This window comes from Amyelois transitella, chromosome 13, assembly GCF_032362555.1.
Source record: "Amyelois transitella isolate CPQ chromosome 13, ilAmyTran1.1, whole genome shotgun sequence".
Taxonomy (NCBI): domain Eukaryota; kingdom Metazoa; phylum Arthropoda; class Insecta; order Lepidoptera; family Pyralidae; genus Amyelois; species Amyelois transitella.
The window spans coordinates 2,573,164-2,596,136 of NC_083516.1; the positions used below are offsets into that span (position 1 = coordinate 2,573,164).

General features: G+C 34.8%; 2 protein-coding genes across 11 annotated transcripts in view; both read left to right on the top strand.

Annotated features, from left to right (window-relative positions):
- Window positions 1–4,710, top strand: part of LOC106138276 (irregular chiasm C-roughest protein) — a 70,365-nt gene extending 65,655 nt beyond the window's left edge. Inside the window, exons 11-15 of the mRNA XM_060947525.1 lie at window positions 460–615; window positions 1,891–1,989; window positions 2,283–2,316; window positions 3,008–3,228; window positions 4,572–4,710. Of these exons, the coding sequence (XP_060803508.1) occupies window positions 460–615; window positions 1,891–1,989; window positions 2,283–2,316; window positions 3,008–3,221 (503 nt within the window). The 3' untranslated portion in view covers window positions 3,222–3,228; window positions 4,572–4,710. The remainder of the gene's footprint in view (window positions 1–459; window positions 616–1,890; window positions 1,990–2,282; window positions 2,317–3,007; window positions 3,229–4,571) is intronic.
- Window positions 4,711–9,379: 4,669 nt separating this feature from the next.
- The window catches only part of LOC106138311 (probable G-protein coupled receptor Mth-like 3), a 28,120-nt gene continuing 14,526 nt past the window's right edge, over window positions 9,380–22,973 (top strand). For 8 of the 10 annotated variants that reach the window (XR_009657105.1, XR_009657107.1, XR_009657104.1 and 5 more), the window contains exons 1-3: window positions 17,854–18,001; window positions 19,055–19,549; window positions 22,537–22,717. Coding sequence is in view for 6 of the 10 variants with exons in the window: in XM_013339434.2 (XP_013194888.1) it covers window positions 19,103–19,549; window positions 22,537–22,717 (628 nt within the window). In the remaining 4 variants the exon portion in view is untranslated. Of the gene's footprint in view, window positions 9,985–17,841; window positions 18,002–19,054; window positions 19,550–22,536; window positions 22,718–22,973 lie in introns of those variants that run through there. The other 2 variants (XM_013339435.2, XM_060947133.1) reach the window with 2 other exon arrangements.

Below are 22,973 nucleotides of genomic sequence, written 5' to 3' on the forward strand. Positions count from 1 at the left end.
AGTTTCTGCCAAATTCCAGATACTTAGAAAGATAGCTTAGAAAGATTTTAACCGAGAAGTACTATTTTGTATTGTCATATTTGCAGACTATTTAGTAGCTATGATACAAATAATAAAGCCAGATCTTATAATAGAATATATATATATATATATGCCGTGTGGTTCCCGGCACCAATGCAAAAAAGAATAGGACCACTCCATCTCTTTCCCATGGATGTCGTAAAAGGCGACTGAGGGATAGGCTTACAAACTTGGGATTCATTATTAGGCGATGGGCTAGCAACCTGTCATTATTTGAATCTCAAATCTATCATTAAGCCAAATAGCTGAACGTGGCCATTCAGTCTTATCAAGACTGTTGGCTCTGTCTACCCCGCTAAGGATATAGACGTGACCATATGTATGTATGTATGTATGTATAATAGAACGTGCAACATGTAACCCCTCTATCTGCTTCAGGTCGTTTCCGAGCGGCGGAACCTTCGGAAGCCAATGGCTGCTATCGGTACACCCTGCTGATATCCAGCTCGGGGGAGGCCGATGCCAGGATGTACGTCCTGGAGGTGGAGAACGAACGGGGGATCTCATCACATGCCGTCACTTTGACTATACATGGTAAGTCTTTGAAAGGATAAAGTTATAAGATATAGGATAAAGATATGTGCCGTGTGGTTCCCGGCACCAATAGAAAAAGAATAGGACTACTCCATCTCGCTCCCATGGATGTCGTAAAAGGCGACTGAGGGGTAGGCTTATAAACTTGGGATTCTTCTTTTAGGCGATGGGCTAGCAACCTGTCACTATTTGAATCTCAATTCTATGTTAAAGCCAAATAGCTGAACATAGCCTATCAGTCTTTTCGAGACTGTTGGCTCTGTCTTCCCCGCAAGGGATATAGTCGTGATTATATGTATGTATGTATAAAGGAAACATTTCCCACTCCTGGATCGAGAATATAGACGGAGGTTAGACAAAAGGATGTCAGGTGCTAATTTTACGATAAGGATAAGTTCCTCAACAATGATAGATGAAGTGGTGGGATAAGGCTTCTCTATTCTTCCAGCCAATTATTAAAGAAATGAAAAATTTCCGTTATCACGCATCATGAATCCAAACCCAATTTTGCAGCGTATCAATCTAAAAAATAGATTCATACTCATAGATTATTTTGTAGACAACGACTGTTAGAATATAAACCACTATAAAATAATGAAAGAACTCCCTATCTTTAGTCTCTCAAAGTTTGAGGATCCTGAGGCTATCATAATTATTTTTATCGATAAAGATCAATGGCGAACAAAACGAGGCTTATGCCCAGCATTACATATGTACATACATCATGCCTCTTCCCAAGAGCGGTGGGCAGGGGATTAACCTTTCCATTTGCCACGATCCCTTCATATTTCTCATCTCTTCATTCGCTTCATCCATAATTTAGAAAAGCTTATCAGTATCGGGTACTCTTGGCCTGACCTTGCCCAGCAGTCGCAAAGTAACTTTTTTTGTAACAAACTCTTTCCTATCAATTCGCTCCTATACCAAAGCAGTTGAGTTATGAAACCACTCATTTAAATGCTGAACATACATGTCTATATATATAATCACGACTATATCCCTTGCAGGGTAGGCAGAGCCAACAGCCTTAAAAATACTGATAGGCCACGTTCAGGTGTTTGGCTAAATAATAGAACTGAGATTGAAATAGTGACAGGTTGCTAATCCATCGCCTAAAAGAAAAATCCCAAGTTGATAATCCTATCCCTTAGTAGCCTTTTACGATATCCATAGGAACGAGATAGAGAGATCCTATTCTTTTTCCTATTGGTGCCGGTAAATGCTGCACTAATACCATAATACGTTTTGAGACCAATTCAATGTTCTTCTGAACAGAGACGGCGTATGTGGCGCCGATCATAGCAGCCGCTCTGGTCATCGCCGCTCTTCTGGTCATACTGCTCTGTCTCATCATCAAGTGTCGCCGGCGGAGAGGTATGAGAGGATTTGTCTGATTAATCTTAAGATATATAATGCTTTTAGCTCCGAGTATTGTGCTTTCAAATCGTAATTGTACGTGTAAAGAATATAAAGTTAATAAGAAATGGGAGTCGCTTCGTGCAAAAACTGACTCACCATATATTTGAATAAGCTACAGAAACAAAAATATTTCATATTCTTATATGATTTTACATTGCTTTTTCATCAGCTTTAGGTAAAGGTTTTCCGTGATTCTAAATCCACAACTTTGTTCTAATGTACCTTGTATGTTTTCCTTTTATTTACAGAGAGCGTTGAATACAAGACTGATGATTTAGATAGGTAAGTGAGGTTATCTTAATTATGTTTGATTGAATATTATTGAACATTTACGAATAATCTATGAAGAAAAAAGCTTATATGAACTTTGCGATTTTTTCTAGTACCTAACCTGTCACTAACGCTGAATCTATCATTAAGCTGTCTAGCTAAACTAAGATTTCTAGATTTGCGACTATTGGTTCATGCCATTATGTATAAATTGAATTGAAAAGGAGCTCACTGATTGACTGACAATCAAAATCGTTGGGTCTTAAGATGTCAGCATATAGAGTTCCTATGGTCTAGGATTAAATTGAAATCAACGTTTCGTAAGTACGTAACGTAACGACAAGACAAGACATATTCGTTTTGCGCGGGCGCAGCCACGGGCGTACTCTAGTTATTGAAAAGTATTTATGTGTATCCAAACAGCAAGAAGACCTACCATTGCTCCATCAGTCCCGTAAGGGCCAAGCACATACTTATATGTAAACTAACTTTTAATACATACATATGTACATAAAATCACGCCTCTTTCCCGGAGGGGTAGGCAGAGACTACCTCTTTCCACTTGCCACGATCTCAGCATACTTCCTTCGCTTCATCCACATTCATAACTCTCTTCACGCAAGCTCGGCGGTTTCGGGTACTTTTGACCTGACCCTTTACCAGGACGTCCTTAATTAAACTTTTAATAATGTTTCACATCTAGCGAGAAGACAGTTCTGCCAGCGGACGCGGTTTACTCCCCCCGCGACCAGCCCCGCATTCCCCCCCCGCAGTCGCGGATGATGACGTCGAGCGTGGCGGGCGTGGCGGCGGGCGCGGGGGGCGGCGCGGGGGGCGCGGGGGGCGCGCGCTACTCGCCGGGCGCGCTGCAGGTGCGCCGCGCGGCCGTGGTGCTGCAGCCGCCCACCACCGTGTGATGCACAGGTGTGGCGCACTACTAACATGTACACGGTTTTTTGATATAGGAACTCCTTAATGTGTGATAGATGTGATTGGAGGGGGGAGTCCGACCGTCGGAAGCGTTTGGTGTTTTTGAATACCTACTTATATGCATTGAATTTTTCAAAGACAATTTAGGAGGTGGATAGGGGTAGATCATCAGACCACCTTGCAGATGCGGCATATTACTTGCACGAACAACCATGCTTTCCAGTCCTGAACAAGGAGAATGACGTCAAGCGTATTGTAGATCATCAGTCCTAGCAACAGACGCGGGTTGCTCGTATGATCAATCGCATTCAGGAGCTTCTTTCGTTTGCGATGTAGGACAATTAAAAAGGGGAATATAGATCATTTCATTTGTAACGTTAGACAGTTATTTTTGGGGGTAGAGAGAATTCAGCCAGCGGACGATCTTTAATAACAAGGGCTCCTTTCATATTTTAGCGGACATGAAAGTAAATATCTGCAGTCATATTGGATTATCAATTCTACTAGCGTACGTGATTTACTTACACAACAATATGAGGCACAAACGCTCATTTGAAATCCTAATGCTTTCCTGACACAAAAGATTTTTTAATAGGTACACACTTCGCCGGAAGTTTTTAGATTTTTAAGATTTCTTTCCATTACTTTTTTTTTATTGATTACCTACTACTTACTATTCCTCGCGAGTTCACCTCCAAAATATATGGCGTTCGTTATCAGATCTTAAGCTGCCTCCATTTTAAAAATTCTCAAAAATCGGTGTAGCGTTAAGCGTGAAGGCGTTATAAACAGAGATTTATAATATTCGTTTTTGTTTATCACAATAGAACAACTTAAATATTCCATATCCCTGTGTTAGTATTATACCTACTCACAATGTTTAATGACTTGTTTTTATCTTGAACACTCTAATGCACTTAATTTCTTACTAATGAGTTATTTTTTCACGGCATGTATCAACTTTCAATAGAATAAGGCTTTCGATAATTGCAAGATTCGATTAAGTGGACGCCCTTTCGGTACACATTTTATGTTTGTCAGCGAAATGTGATATTAATTAATCTTAATGGCCCATAAGTCTTAACGATCTCAAGTTACTCAATATAAAAGTATATTGACCTCTCGTAAAATCAAATAAACAATTTTCACAAACAGACACCAACGACTTGAAATAGGATTAGATTAAAATTCAATCTAGATAATAGCTTCACTGTCCACGCGTACTCACCTGACATTTAATTACTCTAAGTGTTAGAACAAAGAGATTAACATAATAGCTCACAGTTTTGTTGATTTATTTCAGATTGATTAAATCTTTGTTTTTTTTTAAATTATAGGATGCGCTCACGTCGCTGGAAAAAGAAGCCAAAGAGAATGTCTACGCGGTCCTAGACCCGCACATTCAATATGAGATAACAATAAATAAACACGGGGAACCGCCTAAATATTTGTCGCTGTCTAAGCCCCTAACACACCAAAGAACGCACGCTTTCGATCCACATAGCATATCAGCTAGCAATGAAATTAACAATAACATAGATTACAATGAAAACAGATTCTCTACATTCAAAACAGGACCACCAAAAGCCAGAAGGTCTCACAAAACGAAAAATAACACCGGTCAAAGTTACATCTGTAAGTCTAATAATGATATCGAATACTGCAAAGATCCCAAATTTGGATGTAAAGAACCTCTTGATGTTTTCTCGCAAAACTTAAGGAACAACGAAAATAGAAGTTCAAAAAACTATTCGCGCATGTATGAGAGAAATAGTTCCGATAGAAAAGATAAATACATAAATAACAATCGCAGGGAAGATGTTTATAGGAACGATAATAAGAGAATATCTGGTCGCAGCCGAAGGAATGAAGATTTCAAGACACAAAAACATCTAGGGGCAGAAGAGACTGAAAGATCATTTGAAGAGTACAAAGATAGAATTAATACAAAGCGAGACAATGAACATAGCGACAGGCCTAAACCTGGCAAGGTTCGGGAAATCGCTTTGAGATTCGATAGAAATTGTTCAGAAGAGAAATCTTTCAATTCCAAAAAGGGTAGACCAAAGCCTTTGCAAAGTTACGGTAATCAATCTTATTTAGACCACATTTTTCCTGATGCTATAGAAATATGAAGTTTGTGTGTTTGAGTAGAAGACGAAACATGCTTGTACAAATCTGTCGTTAGTTTTATTCAAAGATAGTCCAAAAATCTAGGAAATTCCTATCTTAATCATTATACTTATTTAATATTATGCCATATTGATGTAAGGTTTAGAAGTCATTTTGCATAATTGTACACTATTGCATTACCTGATATTAATGAAATTGATTGTCTCTCTAAATTTAATAAAAAATATATGTAGTTTATAAGGATGTAGTAGAAGATCTATATTGATCCCGATTCTCAATATAATGTGTACATTATTGGCTAAGAAGCTAAGGCGTGAACGGAGCTTGCACAATGTAATATTAAGTATTTATGTGAACGACTCTATTTGTTACGATTTTGTACTTAAATGAATGCATTTATTTACCGGTAAACTAAGTATGGAATGGCATTGTTTATTGTGATAGTTGGTAATATTTGTAAAATGTCACAGGTAGATTACCATTTACATCGGATATAGCATTTTCTTTTTAATTTAATTAAAAAAAAAAATTACGACAATTAGATTTTTTGTAATGTTACCTAAATTTACACTCTCCATAGGTATAATTTTGATTATTATAACCTTTTTGCGTTATAAAGTTATGCCATACCATACCCAATCCAATTCATCTTCCTTTTATAAATATTAGAATAATTCGTTATTGTTTATATAATTTCTTCTGTGTATAGTCTCTATGTCTTATGTTTTATATTGTTGAATTTTAACAACATTAAAGTGATAATAAATTTTAAAAAATCTTTTATTCACTTAAATTCTCAAGGTTTTATGTTCTAAGAATTTATTTAATAAGACAGTTGTTGTAAGTATCTAGCTCAGAGACAAGTCAAGACTTGAGAGTCTTAACAGGCCACTCCAGCTATTTGGCTTAATTATATTATTGAAATTTAAACAGTAACAGGTTGCTAGAATATCGCTTAAAAGAATCCCAAGTATATAAACATATCCCTTAGCCGTCTTTTACGACATCCATGGGTATGAAATGGAGTGGTCCTATTATTTTTTCTATTGGTGCCGAGAACCACACGGCACGACAAGTACGCGAACACCACTACCTAATTCTTACCTGTAAAGTTTTCTTATAGAAAAATTAAATTTTTGAGTCGACAACAAAGAGTATGAGACAAAACGCAGCCCATTAAACTATTGCAGCTTTTAACCCAATTTTTCCATTTGTAATTGTAATTACATTACCCTCAAATTAATCAGATAACGAAACATAAATACATGTCGTCTTGCAGAAATAATTGCGACGTTTATACAGTGATACTACAATTTCAAACGCAATTTAATAAAGAGTATCTACGTTATTATAAAATATATTATTAGTCAAAATTATGATACGTGGTTAAATGAAAATCAAAGGTAATTTTGATCAATAACACCTACGTAAGTATACACGGTTTGAGTTTAATAATGAAGTGTTGATGATAGTTTAAGAATGAAAGGCCACATTCAGCTCTACGAATGAAATTCAATAGAGACTGGACACCAGCTCATCGCCTAAAAGAAGAACATACATACATACATACTTACAATCACGTCTATATCCCTTTCGGGGTAGACAGAGTCAACGATCTTGAAAATACTGATAGACCACGTTCAGCTGTTTGGCTTTATGATAGAGTTGAGATCCAAATAGTGACAGGTTGCTAGCCCATAGATAGGACAAACTCAAATTAATAAGAATATCCCTTAGTCGCCTTTTACGACATCCATGGGTAAGAGATGGAATGGTCCTAATCTTTTTTCTATTGGTGCTGAAAACCACACGAAAGAAGAAACCTTATTTTCATTAGCCTTTCCCTTATTTGACTTTAACAATCTTTATGTGAAACGAAGGAGCTGGCCCACACAATTTTTTCTTAGCTGCTAAACTAGCATGGAAGATATTAATGTAGTTACACTCGTATATCACTACATATTATAAAGTCCCCTTATTTTCTCTGGCTGTATGTATGCGCTACTCTCGGAAAGCTGTGAAAGGATTTTGTTCCTATTTGAAATGTCCAATAAAAAAAAGAATAGGACCACTCCATCTCTTTCCACGTGAATGTCGTAAAAGGCCATTAAGGGATAAGCTTATAAACATGGGATTCTTTTTTTAGGCGACAGGCTAGCAACCTGTCACTATTTGAATCTCAATCAGTTGAAGGTGGCCTATCAGTCTTTTTAAGATTGTTGGCTCTGACTACCCCGCAAGGGATATAGACGTGATTATATGTATTTATGTTGAAATGTTGGACAGAAGGTTTTCTGAGGTAGGTTAAATATTTAAATGCTACCCGTGCGAAGCCGGGGCGGGTCGCTAGTTGCAAATAAAATAATTTATGCAGTTTTATTGCGATGGTAACACGCTCGAAGCCATACAAACGCACAGACATGTCCGTGGGGAAATTAATGGAAGATTCGGCTAATTTGTACCCACTTTTACTGGGCACCAAATAAAGTGACACTGTTTACAACCGACGTATTCGTTTAAGGGTTGCAAGGAAAATTCACTTAAAAATAAAATAAAGAGTTTTCTAGAAGGGTTTTTTTTTTTAATTTAAAATGAGCTTTGAATACAACGTATCCTCACTGATTTGTTATGCTAAATATATATTTGTTTATGGTGTTATTTACACTTAGATGATTCCCAGCACTTCAGCGTAGGACCACTTCATATTTTCACCGTGGATGTCGTTAAAAGCGACTGGAAGAGATGGGCTAATGGGCTTGGGATTCTTTCTGTGGGCGATGGGTTAGCAACCTGTCCATCAATCTTCAGGCCATATGTACAGCTTTAACGCGGCTTTTCAGTCTTTTCAAGACTTTGGGCGCTATAAATTTTTTGTATCAATGTGTAAGACCCTAAATTTCTGGTCTAAACTGAATTCGTTGCATAGTTGGTTTGTTGCCAGAAAGCGTGAGATATCTATTTTATACGAAGGTGTCTGTTCGGGGACAATTCCGGGATAAAAAGCTCTATTCCCTGTTAGTAAAAATGTTTTAGCTCTTGATTCTTATGATAAGTAAAAGGAAAATTCAAAAATAGTGCAATTGTATTTTTAACGTTATAAACATAAATATATCACGTCTGTATCGCCTACAAAGGAGACAGAGCCGTCTCGAAAATACTGATATGCCATATTCAACTGAATGGCAATGATGGCATTTAACTTACTTAAGTTGCTAGTCAACGTCTAAAGAAACAGCACATACATATACCTCATATCCCTTGCAGGGTAGACAGAGCTAGCTCGTCTTGAAAAGACTGAAAGGCCACGTTCAGCTGTATGGCCATATGAAGAAGTTGAGATTCAAATAGTGACAGGTTGCCCATCGGCTACAAAAGGAATCCCAAGTTAATAAGGCTATCACTTAGTTGCCTTTTACAATATCCATGGAAAAGGTATAAAAGAATTCCAATTTTACTGGCCTTTGAGTGATTTAAGCAATCAGCACGGGAAGAGGCATACACCCTAATTTTTTTTGCGCTAGCAGACCAGCATAGAAGCATTTTAATTAGAACTTCCAAGTAATATATTTCGGCATTCGACCCAGCTGCGTCCCCCCAGGGGAGGAATTTCGATTTTGTCTATCACTATGAGCCTGTGTATAAAGGAGAACCTAACCTAACTTGGGTCATTATTAGTTTTTTGCGCGTTGGAAGTACTCATTTCCTTACTCACTTCATACAACATTCACGTAAAGGGCATAGACAGACCAAAACAAAATTAATTTTATTTGCTGTCGAGTGAACGCTGTAAATGTCTTTAATTTATATATTGCCATAATTAGCGACATGTTAAATCGGGACCTAACAATATTTAATATCGGCATCTAACAATATTTTTAAGAACCGTTGCCGCGCGTGACCTTGTCTTCAGACTTTATCGAGTTTCCTGTCCATCCAGATTTGATTGTAAACCTACATAAAACAGAGCTCGGTACACGCAGCCACGTTGCACTGAGTGTATCGGCGGCACTCGAGTAGATGCCCGCGTCACGCGCAATTAAAAAAGAAAATAAAAGCTAAGAACCGCCATTCGAAATTCAAAAGTTCGCACACAAAGAGACGCGATCAAAAGAGTATCAAAGTATTTAATTTTTAATTTTGGTATTGGCGCGAAACCAAGAAATTATTTGTGAAATGTATAAAGGTATTTATATACTTTTGATTTTATTTTCGTCTGTTCTCGGAGAGCCGTGTAAGGATAGTCTCACTGTCGATATATCAAATGGTACTTTCTTCCGCGATGGTTCAGTATTTGACAATGGGGTGAGCTACCCAAGGAGTTTGGTATTTGAAAAAGAATTAGACGGTGAAAAAAGAGCATTAGGTTGTGTGTGTGAATTGAAGCCATGTTTGAGAAAATGTTGTCCGTTGGGTTCGGTTGTATATCAAAAGAAATGTTTGGAAGATCCTGACTTTGATATAATATTGAATAGTGGACTTAATGTGTCATTTATGAACAATTATGAGAAGACTATTGATGTAAGTTCCGGGGTATTTGGATTCCTTCGAACACAACAAAATGGGACACCGTTTTACTGTCAAGTCTACAAAGAAAGGCGGCCGTGGTATGTACAGAAGGTAAGTATTTTTTATTATTTAAAAAACCGATCGGTGTTTAATTTTTTTTACATACATACATAAAATTACGCCAATTTCCCGGAAGGGTAGGCAGAGACTACCTCTTTCCACTTGCCACGATCCCTGCATACTTCCTTTGCTTCATCCACATTCATAACTATCTTCATGCAAGCTCGGCGGTAAATTAATTACAGTTTAATTTTTTTTCCTTTGTCATATATGAGTCTGGTGCAAAGCCATCAATATGAGCTTTGTCAGAAAACTTTAATAAAATTACAAACATATCTGCTGCATGCGTATGTAATAATTTTTTGATTTTACTTTTTATTTTTTATCTGACCTCAAAATTCATCTTTCTTTTTTTCTTCATTTTTTTTTTCTTTTTTCATTCTACAATGGAAACTTTCAAATGCAAATGTTTCAGGAATTTCCTTTGAAAAAGAACCATACAATTTCGGTTTGAAATTGGCCGAGTAATCGAGTAAAATTGTTGTTTGAAATTTCAAAGTAGGATAAACATACGGACACATTTTAGATGAATAAATAAAACTACGCCGTATTTATAATAAAAAAATAAAACTATGTACTTTTTTCTCATACTTCATTACATTTTTCACCATTATTTCCAGTCAGTTGTTAGTTTTTTCCTTTATTGTAGTATTTAAATTTGTTCTTCATATTAGCTAGGTCAAACTAGATTCTAGGAAGAATTGTGTCGAGGTCTGACGCATCTAACTATATGTAATTGCAAGGTCACACAAAGCTTTGCACATTTATTTCAAATTTAAATGCTTGCGTAAAAATAAATAAATGGCAGACATATTTACGTACATAAATTGTAGAAAATATTCGTTAATTTGGTCTGTATCTTTATATTTATGTTATCGTTGCCTGAACTATATTTACTCAATAACGGCAATGATATTCATTAAGCCAAACTATCTACCACTATCAAGAATAACAGGATATTGACAAGGAATACGTGGGAAGTGTGGTTGAGTATATCGTAATTGTTTTACCCATGGATTATTATAAATTAACATATATTACAGAGAAAAACTATGTGATATTTGGATTTTAGAAGTATTTTTACGCCAAAAATTTTAAGACTCCTATTTGCGAAGGATTTAAAATTATTCAATTTGCAAGCTGCGCCCCGGAAAGTCACTACCGTGGGACGGTTTTAAATTATTTCACGATATATTTTACCCGTGTTGCAAATTTATTCATATTCCTTCAAATAGTTTTTTCGTGAAAATGTAATAAATATATATTTTTTTTTATATTTTTTGGTTTTTTCTCTATATAAGTATGTTCATATTATCGGGTCCTTGAATCAAAGAATCGAAAATGCAGTCGGGAATACTTATTACCTACCCTGTTTATAGATTCTCTTGTTTCGTTGTTCCTTGATTAAAGAAATCAGGACAACCATTTCAAAAATTGGTTAATTCACGCTTCATAGAGAGAAAGTATCCTCATAAATGTGGCAACATTTCTATAATTTCACCACGATATAAAAAAGCTCGACGGATTTGCGGCGCTACGCCAACATTCATTTATTTCATCAAATGCAAAAATGAAATGATTTTCCTTAAGATCTAAGAGAATTTGTAAATTGACGTCCGGTGAATTCAGCTCCGCCGTTTCTTGCGCTTTAGAAGCAGTAGGAGTAGATATAATTATAACTACTTAAGTTATACCTTGTATCCTTATAAAAAAATATATTTTTTTTATTTCAATTTCTAGTTTTCGAACGATGCAAAGTTGCATTGCTAATTCCAACTTCTATTTTGTTTTTTTTAATTATACACACATATGTAGATACATTTTTATTATTAGTTCTTGTATTGGCTTACTTAAGTGTCTCTATTTGCATATTAATTAAAATAAGGATGGATAACTCGCGTGTTGGCGAATTTATGACCGTTTTATGTTACTAAGGTCGCTAGTCTCGTATACGTTTGTTTACTAATAAATTGCACTTATTCGTGTGGTTTCCGCTATTTATATGTGTATTTATTCTTTATTATTACATTTACAGATTTATATGACAGAGCCTACAGTCTCAAGAAGACTGAAAGGTCACAATGAAATAAATCGATAAATAATCATAAATAGTAATTTAATATACTTAGTTCACGGCCTAACTTTTGTTTTTAATTTTTAATAAAGCAAAGGTGCTTTTTCCAATCTTTACCCCTACCGAAAAAGATGTAGAGCCCGTTCTTAAAAGTGTCGAAAACCATAGTGCACAAACCAACTTACATATAAATAAGCTAAAATGTACGTAACTCTATTATCTATAAATCTTGACAACATAATAAGTTGTTGAACCAGTTAGCGTAGCAAAGAAATCAGTCTATTTCGTTAGTCGGTAACAGATATATTGGCTTTCAATGAAAATACTTAATGACAACACCCAATAAAATTCATTCCAGACATTTGTTATCGATCCAAAAATAAACTGAGTGAATCATTTTCATAAAACTTCGGATCATTGTCTTCACCCACATACCATAACTATATAAATACAATTTAACAGTTTACAAGCCTAAATATTTTTCACTCAATCTTTCTAACACTAAAATAATTAATTACCTTTTATCATTTTCGGGGTAGAGTCAACAGTATTAAAAGAAAAGCCTGAATGGCCACGTTCAGCAGCCGCTGTATACAGAATTGAGAGTCTTATAGTAAACAATTGCTAGTCAATCGCCTAAGCTTGTAATCCTTTCACTTGATCAACTCTTTTTACAATCTACATGGGAAGAGGAGCAGAATGCAAATGGAAAATGGAAAAAAGTTGAGAAGGAAGACAAGGCATAGAATAAACCAGAAAACTTAATACATTACTGAGCTTACTTTGGTACTTGATTTATTATATTGGAAAGTAACAAAATAGCTTTCAGCATAAAATCGTTTCGATTGTAGTAAACCATTGATTTCAGAATACTTTTATCATTCCGATTTCTATATCTATGTAATAAGTGTGGTAGGTTCAGGAGATAATACTACGTAGCTGTGCCACCCTACTTTGATTGTTTTATAGGAGAGGCCCAGCTATTTTTCAATTCTTTGTCTGTGGAAGATTTTTCTTTTATTTTAAACTAGCGCCATCTATCATTTTCACACCCACACTAAATTCAAATAATAGAACACACCCTCCTTGCGTGCGTACTATGTGGTTTGTGCTAACGTCACTGTCTCTGGTGCGTCATTTTCCAGTTACTAGAGTAAATGTTTTGTGTTTAGCACAGATGGCGTTAGTACTATAATTAGTTAGTGTGCGGTTACTTAAACTGCCCGGATTAGGTTTTAATCACAGTATTAGATACACATATTCAGATTTCAATACACTGTCCTTTATGATAAAAAGCACAGAATTGACAATATTCCGTCTTTAACCGCAAACATTTATCTGTTACGTGGTTGACAGAGCCATCAGAGGCTCTATCAACCACGTTTTTAATAGCCTTTCATTTAAATGATTTTTACAATATTTTCGGGAAGAGTAGAGTTTTCTTCGCTACCAGACCATCATGAAGGGACTTACTGCGTCTTTATTATCTGTAGGGAGTATAATTCAGGAAAAAAAATGCGGAATCAAACCTTGTTAATTTTAATCACCCCGGTGATTTGGCATTAGGTGATTCCTGGACACAAAAATGTGAAATCTGATCACCCAGGTGATAAATTGGAATAACGTTGGTTTATGCTTCAAAAACACGTTTGTTGTATGGGAGCCCCCTTTATAATTAAGTATTTTATTATTTATTTTGGAAAGTAATCAAAAAAAAGAGTTTGTGAAAATTTATGCGTCTACCTGTTAGTATTTTAAAAAAATGCAATAAGCACGTTTATTGTATATTACCTATTGTTTTATTACATTTTTATTATTTATTATTATAGCGGCAACGGAAAAACATAATTTGTGATAAATTTCAGCTTTCTAGGTTTATGAGAAACAGCTAAGTTATAGGTAGGGTCCTGTTTTTACCTTTTAGGTACGGAACCATTAATAGTAAAATAAGATTTTGGTAGTGTCTAACTGTGTTTTTAGGAAACTGTAGTAGAAATGTAGTATATTTATTTTCGTAAGTTAGAGGAGCAGGAGCACTGGAGCAGATAGAAAATGCATACCCAAGAAAACGGGTAGCGTGATGTGAGGTGTTAATAAAATAAACTAAACAAAGTACGTAATTTTAACATTGTACAAATTTCTATTAAGGCAAGCACAAAGCGAAGATTGTCTATAATTCTCACGAGAACAGAATAGAAAGAGGTTTGGCGAAATATACACTCATACTCATAGATAGTTATGTGTATATATATATATATATATATATATATATATATATATATATATATATATATATATATATATATATATATATATATATATAGGCTAGCACTGATATCAAAACATAACGTGTTTTTCCAGATTTATTGATACATGGTCACGTTTTATTTAAAACATGATTGAATTACATGAAGCATTATTTTACATAGATTAAATAAAGAGTACCATTACACAAATAACGTTAGTATTATAATTGTTTTTTTTTTAACAATACGTTATTATTCTAATTGTCATTAATTAATTAAGAGATCCAGGTTGAATTATTTGTCTAATACGTAATTTTCAATATTCAGATAGACTTTTAAAAATTGCCTAACGCGCTGGTAATTTCGGAAATCCCCCTTTTAGTGCACCCCTATACTACTTAAGGAACTTACTTACCTAATCTTAAATATATAGACCCAGCGGTTGAAGCTGTGCGTTGTCAGTCAATCTATAATGGAAATTTTATATATGTATGTGTAGATCGTAGCTCGTAGCATGGTCGTAGCCATGGGCGTAAGTAGAGGGGGGCCGAATTGTCCGTGCCCACCACAGAATGGTTTTATCATCTCATATATCATCTACAACTTTGAATTTTTTTATAAGAATAGTCTGGTCGAGCACACAATTCACAAGGTTGTCTATGGGAAAAGGGCCTGACTGCCCTGGAGAAATTCAGTAAATACGCCCATTGTCATAATTGCTGGTCTATCATCTATCTATCATTTTCAGCGACTGACTATAGAAGTCAGCCCTCGTAGCAGAGCGCGCGCGATGCTGTTTTTATCGAACGAAATACTATCGCTATCCCGTTTGACGTCATAATAAACGGGTGTAAGATCCGCATGCCTGCATAACTGTAATTAACTAGGAAATTATTGATCCTCTCCTTTTTCCTGGCGTCAATCTCAGTTATATCTTCATTTCTACAGAGAAGAGCCATTGTTGCTCCTTTTGATAATGATCCTGGATTGAGTAAGTCAGGTTTTTTCACAAAGCGCATCTCGTTTGACCTCCGCAATCTTTCCAGGGGAAAATAACCTAGTATATTCGATCATGGCCAAAGCTGCATTAGAGGAATGTATTCCTATTCCTTTAGTCGCCTTTTACGACCATGGTAAAAAGTGGAAGTGGGCCTGTTCTAAAGTCCCGGGAACTAAGTAACTTATGCAACACGGCAGAAATTACTGCTTTTATGGAATGCTCTTATTTCAGTCAGTTTTTTTTAATTCGCAACCCACCCCGGCTTCGCGATGGTAGTATTTATAATTATTAACTTTCATTAGAAAACCCTCTCTCCAACAGGAACAAAATCCGTCCACAAATTTCCAAATACTTAGTGGGACTTTTGAAAATGTATGTAGAAAAATTTATTTTATAATAACTGAACTGAAAGGCTCTTTAATTTCGTAAATGGACGTGCTTTTTTACCACGACGTGTCCACTCTCTGGGGAAAGATTTTCAGTTTACTGTGAACTTTGTGCATGCTAAAGGATTATTTCACTTTTTATTACTTGTAGGTATAGACGAGTGAAATGTATTAATTACTTTAATTCATTAAATTATTGGTATGTATATCAAGTATGTATCTAATAAGGTCTAATTAAATAACGACTAGAAAGAAATTGTTCTCGTAAGTTTTATTAATTAGAACCCTACTTATTTGATAAATTCACGTATATGAGGTACTCGTATTTATAAATTCTCGTGTCTAAGAATCGGCCAACATCTATTTTTCATACCTCTTGGTGATAAAGATTGTCCACCCTTAACATATTTTTTAACTAGAAATTACTTAAAACATATTAATACGGCAAAACAACGTTTGCCGGGACAGCTAGCAACGTGTATATGTTATAGTATCGAGTGAAAGTCAGGTCTCTCGATCCATCCGGTCGTCCATATAGTACTTATAACCTTGGCAACTAAATGAAAAAACTAAACTTCTAGCTACAAAAATGAGAAACAATTTGATTATATTTTTACCTCTTTGTGCCGTTTGGTTTCCGGCAGAATAGGTTTATAAACTTGGGATTCTTCTCTTTAGCGATAGGCTAGCAACCTGTCACTATTTGAATCTCAATTCTATCATCAAGCCAAAAAGCTGAACGGAGCCTGTCAGTATATTCAAGACTGTTGGCTCCGTCTACCCGCAAGGGATATAGGCGTGAATATATGTACGTATGTTGATTACACTGGTCAACAAAAAGAATAAAGTTGGTTGTTTCCTATGAGATTTTTTTTTTTCTGTTTTAAATTGACGCGTATTTATCAAATACGGCAGCCATTTTCTCTAACAGCTTTTGTTTTTGAGTTATAGCTAACTACCCTCACTTGATATTTTTATTTAGATTTTCGTTTTTTTTCGGGTACTAGAACACATTTTGTTGTCGGTTTCGATATGGCTTCCTCAAGAAGATGTTGTCTGCTTAATCCAGATTGTTTTTGCTATATTTGTGGTGAATATGTATTAAAAAAATATCGAAAACCTATATCGGACTTTGTGAAAACTGCGTATCATCAGTATTTTAAAATAAAATTGTGTAATCAGGACAAGCCATGGGTTCCTCATATTGTTTGCCAGAAGTGTGTAGTATGTCTACGGTTGTGGTCCAGTGGAAAAAGAGATGGAACAATGTTCGAAACACCAATGATTTGGCGAGAACCTCAAAACCATCATAACGACTGCTACTTTTGCGTTGTGAAAATAAACGGAATCAATCCTGGAAATCGAAGTAAGTGGCCTTATCCCAACTTAGCTTCTGCTCAACGACCTCAATTAAGATCACGAGAGGTACAACCCAGCACATCTAAATCTTCTGATGATCCAAATATTTGTGAATCCGAACGAAATGAACGAAATATATCAAGTGAAGATTCTGATCCAGACTACAAATTCAACCTTTCAGAACCTCAACCATTCAATCAGAAAGAATTGTATGACCTATTTCCTGAAAATTTGGGTGATTTTAGTGAGGAGCAGGGTGAAAGATTTCACCAAGATCTTCGGACAATGGAAGGGCGATATCAGGGAAGATGGGACTCACATATGATGGCGGACTACTGCTGGAGTTTGAAACGAGATCTACCTAACGTCGTTCATGCAAGAAAATCATATAAAAGATCATTTGATAGTGTTTAATAGATATTTTGTTGAAATATGTATTAGTTTTTTGTCTTTATTTGGTCGAAATTATGAAACTGTATATTTCAAAAAGTAAAGCTGTTGGCAATCTCACAGTATTTTTTTCATAGTCAGGACCATAGAAATAACCAATAAGAGAGAAAAAAATGAAGGAAACCAGAATCGTGTTGACCAGTGTTATCTTTTGTGTGGAAAAATATTTATACAAAACTGATGCATAAACCAATTCACGTAAAAATACCATCTAGGTCTTTATAAATAATTACAAAAATAAAAAAACTACATAATCATTATTATTGTTAACGACTTGCGTACGAACGGGCTCAATCAAGTCGCCAAACGGAACAAGTTCATCGGTCTACCTGACGTGGACAGAGGCAGACCAGTTTTCTGTAGTAGCATCACGTATTCCGCACTCGATACACGTATACGTGAGACGTGACATTCTCGCGAGTTTTGTAAACAGTGGTAGTGGTTCTTTGAATCGTGATTTTAAATTTGGAAACTGTCATTTTTGGACCTCTCGGTTACTTTTTTTAAACTTAATTAATTTGATTGTCTATTGATTTTAAACAATGAATTTGGAGTTTGATTTACTTTTAAGAACATTTTCCCTGAAAAATAATACTGAGAAATTATTTCCGAGAATTTAATGTTTAGAGCATTTTATAAAATAATATATCTACTATTTTTTGTATTTAAGTTCGATATAACCATGATTGCTATAGTTTCGCATTTTTAAGGTGTCCTAAAAGCCCTACTGAATAAAAGTCAAATTTAATATCATCGTTTTAAAAATTAGTTCGGCCATTAAAAAACGGAACCAAAATAATGAACACGCCTCTCCTGAAGAATGCCGGTTTAATATAAATTAGAAAATAGGTCAAGTATTCTGGGTAAAGAATTGCCAGCGAAATTTTAAAATAACATCAAATTTTTTGAGCAGGCTTAATTTGGTCAACTAATATGATTGTTCAAGTTGTTACTTTCAAATTTTATAAATTTATTTTAAGTAGCCTTGGGTACACTCTATGAAAGTGATAATAATAATACTTGAACTTACTTTAAGTTATAATATAACAACATTATGATGCAATTAATACAATATAAAAAATCTAAAGCTCCTTTTTTGACTGCTTTGGGTTGGAATATTTTAATAATATCATTGTGAAACTGATATTACGAGTTTTAAAATATTTGCAATATTCTTAATCATTATATTTCATGACAATATTTTAGCAACTATTTCCTTCAACTTTATCTTAAACATGCAAGATAGATATCAAAAGCAGTATTGTTGTTTATCAATAGATAATAATTATTCGTAACAAATGATATGGTGATTCCTGTTACTATGACTCAGAAACCGGTTTAGTGTGAAGAAAACTTCGTATTGCATGCAATTCAAGTCTGCGGCTGGACATCTATAATTAACTTAATCTTTAACAAATAATTAAAAGAAGAAAAAAATCCATGGCCGAATGTAACCCATTCGGAATTCCCCACTGAGTAACTTATGTAACTCGCGAATTTCCAAATGGTACAAAAATGACAGCGATTTAAGGTAAATTGTTTACAGTTATTACTCTAGCAGAAATCAGTGAACGGAACGATGAATTAAAAAAACATGCAAGCTACAGTGACTTTGGTGTTAGCTCTGATCTCAAGGACTTTAGCAACTGGTGTTAAAGTTTGTGACAATAACAGTTCTATAGATATAAGTCAAGGAATAAAAGGTGTAGACGGTTCTATAACATATGATGGTGTGACTTATCATAAAAGTGAATATTATTACGATGAAAATACAAATGTTGAAAGAGGATGTATTTGTAGTAAGAAGATCTGTGTGCAGAAGTGCTGTCCAGACGGGTATTCGTATTTTAAAAAGACATCAAAGGGGATATGTGTGAACGACAGTGCTGTATTTGATCCCCCAATTTGGGATCACTTCAGGGTTGTAGAAGATGCTCATGCTGGTGATTTGTTCCATATTGTGGCAGGAAAACCGTCGTGCCAAGATCCAGAAGTTAGGGTTCGAGTTGGACAAGTATTTAAGCATGTACACATGACTGTTGTGAGTATTGTTCTTTTTCTTATTTAACAATATGTTTCAACCTGTGACACCATTATCTTTGATCTGTCTATAAATAGTGTTATGCAGGTTTTTATTTTGGCGCACTATGAAACAATGTAATAAAGTCGCCTGATCGACATCATCGCCCCTTGGAAACATTTGATGGACAGCGTTTACTTTTCTTTAGTCATTCACAGAAAGGCATGAAAGTGCCGCTTTTAATTTAACCAGATTCAATCAATACCTACAGATCTAGCGGGAAAACACTTGAGCACTTTATAAGTGGTAATTAATTATCCACCTTGTTCTGAATTGCCCCAAAGTTTCATTTTATAACAAGATATACATATTATCTAGGTACTTCCTTAAATTGCCGTGAATTCCAAGTTTTTGTAAACTCCGTTATTAATTGACATTTTGTGTGTCACAACAAAAACTAAATTGCTTTGTCTCCTAAATGACGTCAAAAAATCATCATCATCATCAATGACCAGGAAATGCGATTTCACCTTTAATTTTCCATTACTAAACGGTCTTTAATTGGTGTGATGCCACAGGATGTTTTTAACCTCTTTAACACTGCGTCAGTAGTACATAATCTGAACATACATTTATACATGTCTCTATTCTTTAGGGAGTACATAGCGAGCCAACAGTTGCTAAAATGGAATGATAGAATTATCATGTTGCTATGTACGAACGTAACTTGATCAAATCGGAGACATTCTGGCGAATAGACGAGTACATTTAACTGAAGAACATGAAGAAAGTTATGAATGAAAATGAAGCGAAAAAGATATGCAGGGATCATAGCCAGCGGATAGATGGTATCTGTACCCTATCGAAGTCTTTCAAGACTGTTGGCTCTGACTACCCCGCAAGGGATATAGAAGTAATTATATGTATGTTCTAACTGATGACATATTGGTATGAATATAGGATTTTTGGCGCAAAATATATAACCTGCATCTGGTTTTCGAAACTAGTAGGTACATAATCAATCAAAGTATTAGTGAGAGTGCTGAATGACAGCTCAAATAAATCTTGTTCAAGTAGATGTTCAATATCACCAAATACCTATGTTTCGACAGTTTAAGATATATCTTTTCTTTGCTTGGAACAGCACTGTTATGTTTTTATCCGAGGTGGGGTAGGCAGAACCTCAGTCTGTTGAACAATATCTAACATTATATCAGCGAGCAACAAACTAAATTTCTTTGATTACAATTTTTTGTCTAATTTTTTAAATTTATGTTTTTTCCTTATCACAAATTTAAATTTTAAACCAAATAGGATTATTTTATTTTATAATAAGAAGTATTTAAATATATTTTATTAAAATATTAAAGTTACTTTCATGTTCGATTATAAAACTGATTAAAAAAAAAGTGATGTGACAATAAAAACCCGCCTAGGAATAACCTGAGATTACTTCATAATTACTATTAATTACTTGCAACGTGCACTAGACGAATTAAGTCATTAACACTATTGCGTTGTTATAGCGTCGTAAAGGTAACTGAATGAACCGGTAAAAGGATACAATAAAAAGTGATAAGGTGCACTGGTTCGAATCCCAGCGCGGTTATGTCTAAATTAACTCTTTCCTAAATTACTTAAGGAGGTACCTACATACCTAATAAATGGTATAAACAAAGCGATGATCCTAGAATAAAAACAAACATCATTAGATCACTTTCATTAACTTGGGATTTTTGAAAGGCTATAATTTCACTATCTTTGAATCTCAATTCCATATTAAAGCATTCTATCTAAATGAGGCTTTCGGCTCGGCTTAAGAAAGTAAGCCTACTAGAAAATAATGACATTTAAATTAATAGAAACAATTATATTTAGCTAATATTTGGATATTTGTTAAAATATGCTAATATAAGTAAAATTTATGTTTTGTCAATGATATATATGTAGTGTTCCTGGTGACTTAAAGAGTTATAAACATTAATAGTGTACAAAAAAGGCTTGTAATATTTACCTTGGACGACTCATTTGTTTACGATATTTTTAAAATCCTATGACCATTGACCATGGTCAGTAAATTTTCACCCACACGTTTTTCAAGGTTCATTCGTGTGTCATTTATTTGCACGTGAGTTTTCAATAATATCAAGTACTAAATTACTTCGTGCATTTTTCTAAGATAATGTAACCAACAAAGTGTTCGTAATTACAAATTCAGTTCAAATCTTTGATTATTTCATGTTTACTTATAAATATATAGTAGATACTATACTTGAAACTTTATATATTTAAATAGAGTTAAGTTTTTATCAGGTTCTTTAAGTAAGTACTTGTTTAAAAGTCGAGAATAAAGGTCCATATACAACAATAGGATTTTGATAAGCAAAAAGTTTATAATATGGCCTTTGTTGAAATGAAACTCTATTTTTATAAAAATAGAGGTTAATAAATAGTCTGGTAGCGAATAAAAACATTGTGTGTGCCAGCTGGTTCTATTCCCGCGCAGATTGTAAAAGTTAATGAAGTCGCTATCTCTGATAGTATTCCAATTGTATCATTTTTAGGCCGTGCTGTGCCCGGCACCTATAGAAAAAAAATAGGACCACTCTATCTCTTACCCGTGGATGTCGTAGACTGTTGACTCTGTCTACGCCGCAAGGGTTATAGACGTGACTAGGTATATGTATGTATGTATGCAAAATGAAATTCAATGAATCCTTAATTCATCATGTCTTTGATTTTCTGTTGTCCATAGAATAACAAAACAATCCATCAAAAATACCTTAATAAAATAAGGGATTTCAATTTTACCGATATTAAAGTAAGAATTAAAGTTCTAAAATGTTTGCATGCTTGTATTAATTCAATTCATAGTTTAAAATACATTTGTATTTTTTATGCCGTTCTGTACGTGACGATACTGTATTGTCACATAAAGCACGACAAGGGCTTTCTCTTGAAATATCTGCTTTTATACGGCGTCACCTCAACGTCTTATTTTGTTAAAGGATGGCCGGCTTTACATAGACCTGCCCAACAAAAACCCACCGTGGGAGCTACACGGGCCGGACAAGTACTGCGTCGATACGTTCATTCTGGAACAAAATGGTGTAAGGACTTCGAAGCTGGATGCCCTGGTTTGCTTCGGGGAGAACCAGGGAGAACACCATTTTGCGCTTAATATTACTTGTAAGTTCTTTTTAATTTTTTACAACTAAATGATCTTAGTTACAAGCAGTTTGCCATGGATTCACCTGTGGTACATACATACATAGCCTATTATATTCTCGGATAAACGTAAATTTTTAACAGTGAAACAATTTTCATGATCTGTTTTAATTATGTGCCGTGTGGTTCCCGGCACCAGTACAAAAAAGAATAGAACCACTCCATCTCTTTTCCATGGATGTCGTAAAAGGCGACTAAGGAATAGGCTTACAAACCT